The sequence below is a fragment of the Quercus lobata genome, chromosome 7 (genome assembly GCF_001633185.2).
Source record: "Quercus lobata isolate SW786 chromosome 7, ValleyOak3.0 Primary Assembly, whole genome shotgun sequence".
Lineage (NCBI taxonomy): Eukaryota > Viridiplantae > Streptophyta > Magnoliopsida > Fagales > Fagaceae > Quercus > Quercus lobata.
The window spans coordinates 26127992-26142066 of record NC_044910.1 but is presented as its reverse complement, the minus strand read 5'-3'; the positions used below and the strand labels follow the sequence as shown (position 1 = coordinate 26142066).

The 14075-nt window shown below is 37.6% G+C and overlaps 1 protein-coding gene across 1 annotated transcript in view; it reads right to left on the bottom strand.

Annotated features, from left to right (window-relative positions):
- Positions 1-488: 488 nt before the first annotated feature.
- LOC115952302 (D-lactate dehydrogenase [cytochrome], mitochondrial-like) overlaps positions 489-14075 on the bottom strand; it is a 33781-nt gene continuing 20194 nt past the window's right edge. The window contains exons 13-18 of the mRNA XM_031069406.1: positions 6258-6367; positions 2182-2244; positions 1992-2071; positions 1730-1860; positions 1411-1454; positions 489-919 (exon numbers count right to left, since the gene is read on the bottom strand). Of these exons, the coding sequence (XP_030925266.1) occupies positions 800-919; positions 1411-1454; positions 1730-1860; positions 1992-2071; positions 2182-2244; positions 6258-6367 (548 nt within the window). The 3' untranslated portion in view covers positions 489-799. The remainder of the gene's footprint in view (positions 920-1410; positions 1455-1729; positions 1861-1991; positions 2072-2181; positions 2245-6257; positions 6368-14075) is intronic.

Sequence of the window (14075 nt, the reverse complement as noted above, 5' to 3'; positions counted from 1 at the left end):
TCGTTTACAGCCCTCCCTCTAGTCAACATGACTCAATCCATTTTGGTGGGTCGAGTTCAAGTTGACCCACTTTTCATGGGTCCAAAAAGCCCTTACCTATACCCATTTTTATCTTTTGGGTTTGGACGGGTTAGCAGGTGTGGATTGGAAACCAATTTTGCCAGGAGGTTGGGTTGGATAGGGTTTTGGGCAGCTGATTATTTAACTCATAAGACTCTGGCTTGGCTTGAACCTAATCCAACTAATCTGAATCAAGTTCCTTGCTGTACCAAATTCCAGCTACTGAAATACTAATCTAGACGTCGTTTCCATTGTGTGACAAACCTCTCAAGGATAAATCAGAGAGCAAAACCAGAAAAAGATAAGTGGATTCAGAATGGCACAAAAATCACTTTACTTCTCTTTCTCATCTCCATCCAAGCAGTTGGGGTCTTTCCCTTCAACACGGGTGCACGCACACACAACACACATAAAACTATTCTTCAACATATATTTAAGGTCACTCCAAAGAAGGGAGCAAAATTATTAAAACTAGAAATTTTTAAATTTCCTTTGTCAATACCAAAAAAAAAAAAAAAAGAAGAAGAAAGAAATAGCAGGAGAACAAGAGGTACGCTATGAAAGGCCTGATGCAATAGCCATTGACCAAGTTCATGATCCATTATTGCCCATAATATACAGTGAAGATTTTATAGCCCTATAGGTACAACATTTGAAATATATAGATAGGATGTGCACCCATGTGACAAGGTAGGTGTGCACATGCATATAAGTGCGAGCAAAGAAGGGTGGGAGCTCTTTAGAAACAAATGTGAGGAGGAATAAGCTTCCCTGGATTCATAATACTGTTGGGATCTAAAGCATCTTTTATTCTTTTCATTGTCCTCAAAGCCTCCACTCCAAGTTCTTTCTCAAGATACTGAAAAGAGGAAATGTAAAGAATCCAATCAAAACAGTCTACATTGTCAAATAACACTGAACAGGGCATTTGTGTTTGAATTTGGGTGGCTAATCCCGGTAACTTATGTATACTAAGGTCATCTCAGGATAAAGCGCCAGCCAAAATGAGAAGCATCATAAATATTTTGGTCTTGCCATAGTCGTCATAGTGTAAAATTTACCTTCTGAAGGAAGACCAATCTATGGAGCATCAATACTGTAATTTATTAAATTATCATGGTGAAAGCTATCCTTTCTGGATATACTTTCTTAATTAATTGTCCCATTTATCCTAATAACCATGCCATTGGCCAGCTAGGGAAGTGCCAAAGCATGAAATTGAGAGCAAACTCATTGTTTTAGATATCAAAATATGGACATGATACTGAAGTTGATAACCAATACATTTTAGAAGTTGCCTCTGAGTATTGTATTAAATGGCCTACATGTCTAAAGATTTGAATGAGTTACCTTCACTTTCCCTGTGCCAACACCATGTTCACCAGTACATGTTCCTGCTTAGTTGTCAAAGAAACCATTCATTAGCACCACAACTTACTTTTTCGGGTCATGTTCTAATTTTTCAGAATGGAAACCACTCAAGATAACATCAACTTCAGATTACTGCATGTGTGCAGAAATACTAGATGAACGTATGAAAGATAAGCACTATGGGATTATGAATCACCACAGACAAAGAGCCTTTATAGAATAATTAATGTTACGGGTAACCATGAACATTCGTCGTTAAAAAGGATTCGGTAAGTTTGTTAAAGATTAGAGAGCATGCCTTCCATTGACAATGCAGTAAGGACCATAAATTTGTTAAGTCTCTCTGCTTCCCGCCGGTGTTCTTCAATGTTAGGGTCAAACAGAATCACCGTGTGGAAATTTCCATCACCAGCATGAGCAATAACCGTGCTGTTAATAGGAACAGAGGCATATGTATTGTGAGCATCAGTCATTTGACTAACCACATTACTACAGGAACCAAAATGCTCTAATTTAACTTATTGTCCAGAAAAAGAGAAAGCCATTCTGATCAGACATACCAGACCAGTGGTGATGCATCAAGCTCTTGTTTGGACCTTGATATCAATTCTGCAAGGTGCGAGAGAGGAACACATACATCCTGCAAAAATCAAAAGTTATAGAACTAAAACAAACAAAAAACAAAGAGGGTCCTTGAGAGTATAAGGAAGCAAATAAAACTGTAGCTAAAATCCATTGATATCAACTGACCGAAATCATTGCCTCAAAATTAGGTTCCATTGCAAAGCAAGCCCATAGTGCCTCCTTCCTTATCTTCATGTCATTAAAACTTTGAGTTAGAAAATATGGAGAATGGCAATGAGGACCATTTGGATAAAACCTCTGAATAGAGAGACCTTATCAAACAAAATAAATAAATGGATCTAACTGAGAATAATTAGGAAAACAAGCTGCAGTTTGAGTTAAAAACCAATATCATACTAATTCAACATGACCATACAGGCCACTTGGGTTTTGATCTGAGAGTTATGGAAATCAACCTGATCTCTTGTATGTTTTGGTGAGGTTTCAGGTTTGCATTTATGCAACTTAAGAGACATCTAATTGCACTGTGCATGTCCATATATCTATGTGCATGCATGCACTAACAGGTAAAATCGAGTGTAAGATCTATCCATTAAGGGTCTATTTGGAATGGAAGGGGAGGAAAGGGGGAGGTGGCTGGAATTTCCAGCCACCTCCCCCTCTACTCCCCTCTCCTCTCCCTCCATCTCCCCCAATCCAAACATAGGGTAAAGTCAATTCTCACCTTTATGCAGGTATGTCTCTTCCAAACAAAACAAAGAACGCTGTTTGACATTCCAGAAGTATAAAGTAATACTACAGAAAATATAGATGGCAGCCAAAAGCTCAAAATTATATATGAATAATATTCCTTGGAAAGTAATTCTAGTTTTCAATAGTTTCCTTAACTCTCTCTCTCTCTATATATATATATATATATATATATAGCATCGGGTAACCAGACATGAAGGGGAAATTGGGCGGATTTGGCAATTGCACCAGAAAATAATAAAAGAGCACACAAAGTAACAAATAAAAAATTAACTTCATTATTAGAAATCAATCTATTGACTATTTCAAACAAACCCCGAAATTCAAAACTGCCCGTTATCCAATAAAAACCTAAAATTCCTAATAATAAACCAAAATCTCCTACACGATTAGTGACAAACGCTTTTTGACAAGCATTCCTAGCGATAGGTCGTGTGAACCAAAAACCGATTAATAGATAAGAGCATACTCCAACTAATTCCCAAAAAATATAAATTTGTATAAAATTAGAACTAGTAACTAATCCCAGCATTGAAGTATTGAAAAAACTCATATAAGCAAAAAATCTTAAATATCCTTGATCATAAGACATATAATTGTCGCTATAAATAAGAACGAGAATTCCAACAGTAGTAATTAAGATTGACATAATAGAAGTAAGTGGATTAATCAATTGTCCAAACTCTAAAGAAAAGTCATTATTGATAGTCCAAGACCATACATATTGATATATATAATTGTTATTTATTTGCTGAACAGACAAATTGGATGAAAAAATCATAACTATACTTAACAATAAAACACGAGGAAAAGCCCACGTGCGCTGAAGATTTCTTGTTGCCGTCGAGAAAAGTAGGAGTCCCACTCCTAGTAACATAGGAATTAGAACAGGAATGAAAGGTATGAACCATAAATATTGATATGTATATTCCATAAAAATAAATAAAAATCTTTTTCTTCTTCTTAATTAACTGTTTCGGATTCGCCAGTTCTTTTTTTTTTTTTTTTTCAAAGGAGTCAGTTAATAAAAATATTAAGATATGTAAAACTAAAATTGAATTTCATAACCTTTTCTAATCTTAATTATTTGAAAAAGATTTCAAATCCTTCAAAAAAAAAAAATGAAATATATATAGAAAGAAAAGCAATTGTAGCCTTGTGTTATTTATTGTTCTTTATTTTCGTCGTGATATATTTATATATGTAATATAATAAAATAATCAAAAAGTTTAATAAACCAATTGAATTTAATAAAAAATAAATTAAAAAAAAACTTTAACAATTATTTCTATTAATTGGTTAGTTGTCGGTTTTACGTTTCAAAACCCGTGACACCCGACCCGAACCGAAACAATTATCCTCTCTGGCGAAATATAACAAGTTTTGGACCAAATCCGGTGAGATCCTTCGAGATCCGGTGACGTTCTGGTGTTCCTTAGCTTCGATCCGGCCATCCTTGGTCTTCCTTCGCTCAGATCCAGTGTTCCTCAACTCCGATCCGGCCACCCAAGTCTTCCTTTGCTCAGATCCAGTGTTATTTGCTTAGATTCACTCAAATCCGGCCAAGATCTACTCTCCTCCTTCGCTCAGATTTGCTCAAATCCGGCGGTATTGGGTTAGATCTGACTTAGATCTACACAAATCCAGCAATAATCCGTTAGATCCCGTCGGCCTTCAACTCAGATTGACGAAAAGAGATCTTCTCCTCCGCTCGCCATCGCTCATCATCAGACTCGACCGACCCAACTGTTCGCTCCCCTGAGTCCGGCCGACTCGACCTGTGGTGGTCGCCAGTCGGTTGTGGGTCTATTTTTGTTCCACCCGACCTAAGCAAGTCGAGTCCAAGTTGAGGCCAAAACCGACCCGGACCGACCTGTGGACAGCCCTATGTGTGAGTGTGTGATGAGTCCCACATCGGGTATTTACTGGGTTGAACTGGGCTTTATTAACAACTACAAGGAGTTTCAATTATGACTAGTCCTTTTGAGGTATAGCGCAGATGTGACTAGCGTTTTTTCTTGGATCATTACATATGGTATCAAGAGCCGACCCGGTAATCCCGTGTAGGCTTAAAGACACTACTCCATAAAGTGGGCCCTAACAAGGACATTAGGGATTTAAGCGGAGGAGATTGTGATGTCCCAATTTGATTGATTGTGTGATGTGTGTGGGTGTGTGATGAGTCCCACATCGGGTATTTACTGGGTTGAACTGGGCTTTATTAACAACTGCAAAGAGCCTCAATTGTGACTAGTCCTTTTGAGGTATAGCGCAGATATGACTAGCGTTTTTCCTTGGGTCGTTACATAAAGTATTGTGATGCCCCAATTTGATTGATTGTGTGATGAGTCTCACATCAAATATTTACTGGGTCAATTTGAGCTTTATTAATAACTACAAGGAGCCTCAATTGTGACTAGTCCTTTTGAGGTATAGCGCAAATGTGGCTAGCGCTTTTTCTTGAATCGTTACATATGGTATCAGAGCTGACCCAGTAATCCCGTGTGGACTCAGAGACACTACCCCACAAAGTGGGCCCTAATGAGGACGTTAGGAATTTAAGTGAGGAAGATTGTGATACTCCAATTTGATTGATTGTTTGATATGTATGAATGTGTGATGAGTCCCACATCGGGTATTTACTGGGTAGATCTAGGCTTTATTAACAACTATAAAAAGCCTTAATTGTGACTAGTCCTTTTGAGTTATAGCGCAGATGTGACTAGCACTTTTCCTTGGATCGTTACATATGGTATAGTGTGAGATGAGTCCCACATCGAGTATTTACTGGATAGATCTAGACTTTATTAATAACTACAATAAGCCTTAATTGTGACTAGTCCTCTTGAGATATAGTACAGATGTGGCTAGCGCTTTTCCTTGAGTCGTTACAATATATATTAGCAAGGTCTTATTCTCTGTTGCAAAATTTTATGACCTTGAGTCGTTACAATATATATATTAGCAATTTTATGACCTTGAGTCGTTACAATATATATATTAGCAAGGTCTTAATCTCTGTTGCAAAATTTTATGACCTTGAGTCGTTACAATATATATATTAGCAATTTTATGACCTTGAGTCGTTACAATATATATATTAGCAAGGTCTTAATCTCTGTTGCAAAATTTTATGGATGTAAAGCAGTTGGAAGACAAGGGCACCAATGCATGCTTGAATCTATAATCCACAATTCCTAATAGAAACATTATACATGAGACATTATCTAATTTAGACATAAAATTAAAGCAGTGGAGCAGTGTAGTGTGAGACAGGTTCATGTAAGGAATCGAAATGAAACAGCCACAAATTCTATTTGCAGTAAACAACCAAACTTGTAGTATTACCTGAATTCTAACAACATATTATTTTGATAAAATAATTAGTTCCATGGTGAGTTTTCTGAAGTATGGGGTTTATTTATAAGTCAACATGAAGAAAGAGATATAACAAAATGTCACTTACTGAACATCAACTGAGTAACCACTACCTTCCAAAGCTCCTTTTTAGCTTCTGGATCTTCGGCAAAAACAAAATCTGAGCCATTGTGCTCTGCAGCAATCTTCTGAACAATTTGTGTTTGCTCACGTGCATAAGCCTCTAAATAATAGTAATCAAGAAATAAATTAGGAATCAAAAAAAGGTAATGAAGAAGATGGCATAGGTGTAGCTTTCTATGGGAAATGGTGATGCATTTTTCCAGAATAATAAAACAAGGATCATTTTGCTTAGGATAATTTCCTCTTTTATTGGGGGGGGAGGAAGGGGGTTGATTTAGAGCCTGTGTCATAATGACAATACTATTTGTTGTCTTACTAGTGATTACTAGCATAAACTAATTACCTCGTATAGCATCAATTTCTGTAGTTAATACTGATTTAAACACAACAATCATCAAATCATGTTGGTTCTGTGATGCAGTCGTGGATGATTAAATTGATTCAATGACTACTTTGCAAATTTGTCTATCCAAGATTTATTTCATGGAATCCATGTTTGCAGTCCAATTGAAGTAAAGGTCAAATGATTTTAAAGGTCTAGTTATATGTGTCCTAGGGTTGAAACATTTTTTAATATTCGTTTATATTAAAAAACTTATGGTCAATTTTATATTAAAACGGAAAAAATGGTAATTTATGCAATCTTGCGAATTAAGGGTATTTGATAGTTTAGTTAAGTCTAGAATTTTCTAGGAGATTCTACGTATTTAAGGTAGTATTTCTTTGAGTTCAAGTTAGTCTTTTATTAGTCACTACCTTATTAGGTTGTTTAGTTCATTAGTAAAACTAGTAGTCCTAAATACAAGAATGAAGCTTATATGTATTTGCGCTCATTGTACTCAAAAAATAGATGGAGTTTATCAATAAAATATTGGATGAGTATTGAGGCATTCGTCAAAGATGGGGTTCTCTTCCTCATCTTTTTGGACAGCATGCTTAATGTCTTCTTTAGACTTTTCTGTTAGACAGTTATTCCACCAATGTAACAATTTTCCTGTAAATCCTAAAACTAAGAGCTCTACAATCTCTGTGTTTTGAATTCCATCATTTAGGTAGTTATTGGCTACCATGGTTATATGCTGGATTTTGTTTAGGATTTCTTGTTCGGATAAACCATCTATGTTCCATTCATAGAGTTTACCACTGGATACTGTGAACTGGGTAGTCCTTTCCTCGTACTGGAGGTCAGGAGATGTAGGTCTAGGATACCAATTCTTGGTAAGACTTGTTGGGTTTACCTGGGGTTGGTAAAGCCTTTTTATCTGTAATCCTCGAAATTGGTCTTCTAAATGTTCTATCTCCTTTTCGTTGTCTGAGGAGGTTCTGCTAGAACTGCTAGTGGCTGTATGGGCTTCTAGGGTGATAAGCCAATTATCCCTGGGTTGTTCCCTACTGGTTGAGGTGGTGTTTGGTGAAGGGGTGATTGGTTCCTTCTTCACAAATTCCTCAAACTTTTGGGCAACTATTTCTAAGGCTGATTGGTCCTTAGGTCTGAGACTGGCTTGCCTAGTTGTAGGGAGTTTGACTAAAGGCTTTTCTAGGGACTGGATAGGTTTGCTAGGGTTTCCTGGTTGGAGGATAACTTTGTTGTCTATCCGATCTTCTATCCTATCAAGCTGTTTACCTATGACTCCTAAACACTGGTTGGTATAGTTGTTTTGCTCTATTACCTTCTTGACAACCTTTTCTTCTGGGGTTGCAAACTTAAAGGGAGAGGCAACTATATTCTCAGTACCATGGTGGTTGAAGAGTATGGCAGTCTGGGGGGGATGACTAGATCTGACAACTTCTGGTTTGCTAGAGCTTGGGGCATCCTTATCGGGAAGTAACTTCCAATTAGTTTTGGTAATGACACAAGTTTTTTTATGCCATTTGAAATGTTTCTCAAAGTATTCAAAGAAAGTATAATCACTGGATACCTCTTTCATGAATAATTTCCATTTTTCCAAAACTTCTTGCTTTTGTTCTCTGGTATGGTTGGCTCTATAGGCTTCTCTTTTGACTCTGTTTCTCTCAGATTCAAAATCCTTGGTTAGAGCATCCATATCATGGGTGAACTCTTTCCTTAACACTAAGAGCTGATAGTTATATTCAGTTTCTTGCTGAATAGGATTTCTCATATTAGTTCCTGATGATGAAGGAGGCTTTAAACTGTCTTGGCTAGTGCTGTCTTCTTCTTGATCAGCAACTGAATCTTGCTTGGCTGTGTAACAAGGGGTACTAACCTGGGAGTGGATCTTTACACCTTGAAACTGTGGATCTAGGTCTCTTCTAGATGTGGGAAAGGGTGCTCGTGTTCTGAACGAACTACACTGAGATGCAGGTCTATCTCTAAGGTGGATAGTTGACAGTAACTTACAACACTTACTATCGGCTAAAACTTGGCTCTAATACCAAAAGGGGGGTAAGCTACAGACAGAGGGGGTGAGTGCCGTTCTGGGCAGTCTCGGTGCGAAAGCATAAATAGGTTACAAATGTATTTCTGTTACAAGTGTAAACTAGGGGGAAGAAGGAGAGGGCCATTTGTTTACAAAGTATTTCTATTACAAAGTAAAGCTGGAACTCTGAGGTAGTGTGGAACTAAGCCTGCTGAAGACTGAAGTAAAGGGTTCCTTTTATAGCTGGAGGAAGCCTTGGATTCTTCAGGAGATTGCTGGAATTACGGAAGGTGAAATGATTTTACTCTCAGATGAATATCTTTTCGGCCGAAAGTAAATAGTGATTTCAATGATTCTACTAGGGCACTGTTTAGTGAACAGTAACAGTCACTGTTCATGAACAGTGTTCTGTCCCCTTACTTTTCTGAATAGTAATTCTGCACAGTGTTCTGGACTGTGGGTAAATAGTAGCTTGTCGGTAGCTTTGCTGGTGCGGGTACTGTTCCTGGAATAGTAACTGGGTTGCAAAGGTGGTCTTGGGGCTTCTGGAGCTGTTCTGGAGCATCTTGGAGCTGTTCTAGAATTGTTCAGACTTTCTCAGTCGGAAGTACCAGATGGATACCCATCATAGGGATCCCATTCAGGAGGATTATAATCACAATCATGCTCATGGTATTTGTCAAACAGATTACAAAACCCGCAATACAGTAGAGGTTCATAGTCTGCGTTCTGAGTTGTGAACTGACCGGGATCAACAAAGTCAAGCCTCTGGGTAGTGAAGGCTTCTGAGTATGGCTTGGTAGTAAAGACTGAAATTCTGCCAGTGTTACCTGCAAAATGGTAGTCTTTCCATAATTCACTGGTTACATCCAGAAGTTCATTGTTGAAATAGTCCTTCCAACATCCTGTAAGAGCATATGGGTCTACATAGGATAGGTAGGAGTCTCCTTCATACCAAGGGTCATTGTGGGTGTACCCGTTGATGAGTACAAGGTGGTGAGCAAGTTGAACTGACATCCAATTGTTACTGTCCCATTGTGGGAGAGTGCTCCAGCATCTGATGGATACAAATGGACTTTTGATCTTTGTTACAACCTGTTGGATTATCTGGGGGAATTGGTTGATTTGACTATGGCTTGTTAGCTTGATGAGTCTGATGAAGTCATATTCAAACATTTTTGAAACCTAGGTTGGATCTTTGTCTTCATCATCTGCCTCGTCTTCATAGTTGACTATTAGACCAGGGAAAGGATGTTTCTTTTCATAGACCCTGTGACTGCTTCCAAAGTATTCATTCCAGATTAATTGGATGAAGTCAGTTTCAATATCATCTGATTCTTCACCATAAACCGGGAAATGGGTGGTGACCATCAATTTGAAATGTGTGAACCACTTGTCACATGATTCAGACATAGCCTTGCTTCCCAAAATACGTGCTTGTATATCAGTAGGCAAGTTGGCAACAGTACTTCTTAGCTGGTTTTGAGTCTTAAGACTTATCCTAGCATAATCAGTACCCATAGTAGTTATTCTATCCATGGAATGGATATCCTCTTTGCCAAAGAGTTGACTAATGAGAATTGCATTTCCTGCCTCAAGTTCTACTAGGTGTAATTCTAGTGCCTTAAGGGTTCTTTGGAAAAGGTTATAGTGATTTTTGGTAAAGGCTCTCTGAAGATTATCAAGAATGAATTTAATGGAGGGTGGGAGATTTGTATACACTCCATTGCTAAATTGCGGTTTTATTGTTCTTTTCTTCTCTCTCTCTCTCTTTCTCTCTCTCTCTCTCTCATGGGTACTATTCACAGGACATGTTCACATGCACTATTCACAAATTGTGGAGAAATTCAATTTTCGTTTCCTTTCACCTCTTTTCAACCCTAAATCAAAACTTTTCTCTTTCCTACAAAACCCTTCTTTCTAAACCATTAATCTGCAAATCCTCCTAAACCTTAACCCACCAAAAGCACATGTAGACAAATTCTCCAATTTGGCCTTTGTCGATTTTGTAACAGAACCAAAATCCTATCACAAGTTCTTTGCTAAAATTTTCTACCAACTGCTTGACGAAATTTTGCATTCAAGATGGTGGTCACTAATGTAGAACTATTTTCAAAGTCTCAGGCTTTTCTCAAAATTTTGTGGAAACCAAGAAAAATTTAAAACAATTGAATGAAATGGTGTGTTCCATAGAAGCAATGTTAAAAAATTTGTCTACTACGTGACAAACTTTGGATAAGCTAGCAGTCACTATTTTGGAAAAATATTCAGCTAAATGGCAATTGATGAAGACCTTATAAATTCTAAGTTTCACCCCAGTTTATCCCCACACTTGTTGGCAAACATCACAGCTGTTCCCCATCAAAATCTAATATATGCAGCCTTGCAAATTTTCTGCCACAACCTCAAGCAAGCATTGGTTTAATGCATCAAGGTGTGACACTAAAAGAGAGAAATCCAGCTATAAAATTCACCACATGTCGAATTTCAAGAACACCCAAAATAATGCATTTCATAGACAATAAAGACCATAAAGGAGCAAGGTGAGCATGAGGCTGAACATGGAAAAGTCAGGACCAATGAAGATATGTGTTACTACTATGGAGCAATTCAAGATGAATTTAAGTTGTAAAGCCTTCTAAGCATTGATTTTATTATTCCATAAGAATTTGATGATATGGTGGTAAAGAAAAATTTATCATCCTTAATGCTTCTTAAGGTGATATAGAATTGGTGCAAGTTTCAAGTTCGAAGGTTCTTATACTTCAACACTATGAAGCTCAAGGTCAAGTTTTTTTCCCCACTGGGGGAGAATGATGCAATCATCAAAGATTAATTTGTTTTGATTTTTCAAGATTTATTTTATGGGCTCCATGTGAGCTGTCCAATTGACATAAAAGTAGTGTGATTTAAAGGTCAAATTACTTATGTCCTAGGTTTAAAACAGTTTTTAAATTTGGGTTTTTAAAAGATTTATGGTTGATTTTGTATTCAAAAGGGCAAACTGTAATTTTTTTTGCAACCCAGCGAATTAAGGGAATTTTGGTTGTTTAGTTGAGTCTAGAATTTTCTAGGAGTTCCTATGTACCTTAAGTTTTATTTTCTTTGAGTCCAAGTTAGCCTTTTACTGGTTAGAGAAAATTGCACTGACCTCCCCCCTTGTTTCAAATTGTACATAAATCTCCCTTGTTAAAAAAACTACACTCATCTCCCCACAGCTTAACACCGTTAAATTCTATTACAGATTGAAAAATTTATGCTTTCAACCTCACTTCCAAATAAAATTTCTATTTTACCCTCCCAACCCACCATCACCATTCTATTCCTCTTTTTTGCTTTACTTTCCTTTCTTTTGAATATCTAGCAATCCAATTTATGTGTTTTTGTGATTTCTGGCAGCTTTCTGGGTGACATAGTGACAAAATGTTCCAAGTAATTTACAGTGGACATAAGTGTACCTTATTTTGAAAAGTAAGGGAGGTCCATGTACAATTTGAAATAACAAGGAGGTCAATGTAATTTTAGTAAACCTTAGGAGAGGTCATTTTTCCCTTCGTAATTTATTACATACCTAGAGAGCTGATATTGTTTGTTTGCAAGAGACAAAATTGGAATGGGTTACAAGAGGACTTGTTAGAAGTATATGGAGTTGTCTTTATATAGATTGGTTATATTTGGTTTCAAAGCGTGGTTGAAAAGATAGAGGAAGCAGTGGGGCATTTTTTGATTTCTTGTAGGTTCAAAAACGTCAGTGACCAATTTGAGTGGGCTTTCATAGGTATCTATGGTCCAAATTTGATCAGAAAGCATCAATTTATGTGGGAGGAATTGGTAGGCTTGAACAATTGGTGGAATTTGCCTTGGTGTTTGGGAGGTGATTTTAATGTTATCCACTTCCCTTCGGAGAGGTTAGGGGCAGGGAGATTTACTCACTGCATGTTTGATTTTTCAGATTTTATTTCTCTTCATGGGCTTATGGATAATCCTTTGGAGGGAGGTCTTTACACATGGTCTAACTCTACCTCAACTTCTAAATTAGATCGGTTTCTCTTCTCTCCGGTATTGGCAGAATATTTCACACATTTCTCCCAAAAAAGGCTTCCTAGAGCGTTATCTGATCACTTTCCAATTCTTTTGGAGAGTGGGAGTCATCGAAGAGGGCGAATTCCTTTTCGTTTTGAGAATATGTGGTTGAAGGCAAAGGGGTTTTTAGACAAGGTGAAGTCCTGGTGGGAGAATTACCACTTTCAAGGGACTCCTAGTTTCATTCTTGCCAAGAAGTTGACTGCTCTAAAATCGGATCTAAAGCAGTGGAACGAATCTGATTTTGGCAACATCTCAGCCAAGAAGCAACATTTATGGAGTAAGTTGAATGCTTTGGATGTTAAAGAGGACAATCAACCTCTTTCAGAGGAGGAAAAATTGAAAAAAGCATCCCTTTGTGTTGATCTTGAGAAGACAGCCTTGTTAGAGGAGATTAGCTGGAGGCAAAAGTCCAAAGTGTTGTTCTTAAAGGAGGGCGACTCCAATACGAGGTTTTTTCATAGGATGGCCAATTCTAATAGAAGAAAAAATTTTATTGAAAATCTTATGATTGATGGGGCTTTGTCTTCCAACCAAGATAGGATTGCTGACCATATTGAACAATTCTACATGAATTTATACTCGGAGCAGCAAGAGCAGCGGCCTTTCCCAGATGTGTTGGATTTCCCCAGGATTTCTGGGGATAATGTGGATTGGTTAGAGAGACCTTTTGAGGAAGCTGAGATTTATGAAGTCATTAAGGAGTTTAATGGGGATAAATCTCCTGGTCCAGATGGTTTCCCGATGGCTTTCTTTCAAGCTTGCTGGGGGATTCTCAAATCAGATATCATGGCTGTGTTCCACCATTTCCATGTTACAGGTTAGTTTGAAAGAAGCTTGAATGCAACTTTCATTACTCTCATCCCTAAAAAAGCCGCTTCAATGGAAGTAAAGGACTTTCGGCCTATCAACCTTGTTGGGGGGCTTTATAAAATTCTTGCTAAAGTTTTGGCTATTCGACTTCGTATGGTTTTAGGAGATATCATTTCAGCTCCTCAGAATGCCTTTGTTCTAAATAGGCAAATTCTTGATTCCATCCTTATTGCTAAGGAATGTCTTGATAGTAGATTGAAATCTGGTCAACCAAGGTTGTTATGTAAATTGGACATAGAGAAAGCCTTTGATCATGTGAATTGGGGATTTCTTTCCCACTTGCTTGAGCGTTGTGGCTTTTCGGATAAGTGGAAGCGATGGATTTCATTTTGTTTATCAACGGTTCGTTATTCTATCCTTTTTAATGGTTTTCCTCATGGGTTTTTTGGGAGTTCAAGGGGGTTGCGGCAAGGTGATACTTTGTCCCCTTTGTTATTTGTGTTGGTTATGGAAGTCATTGGTAGAATGTTGGAT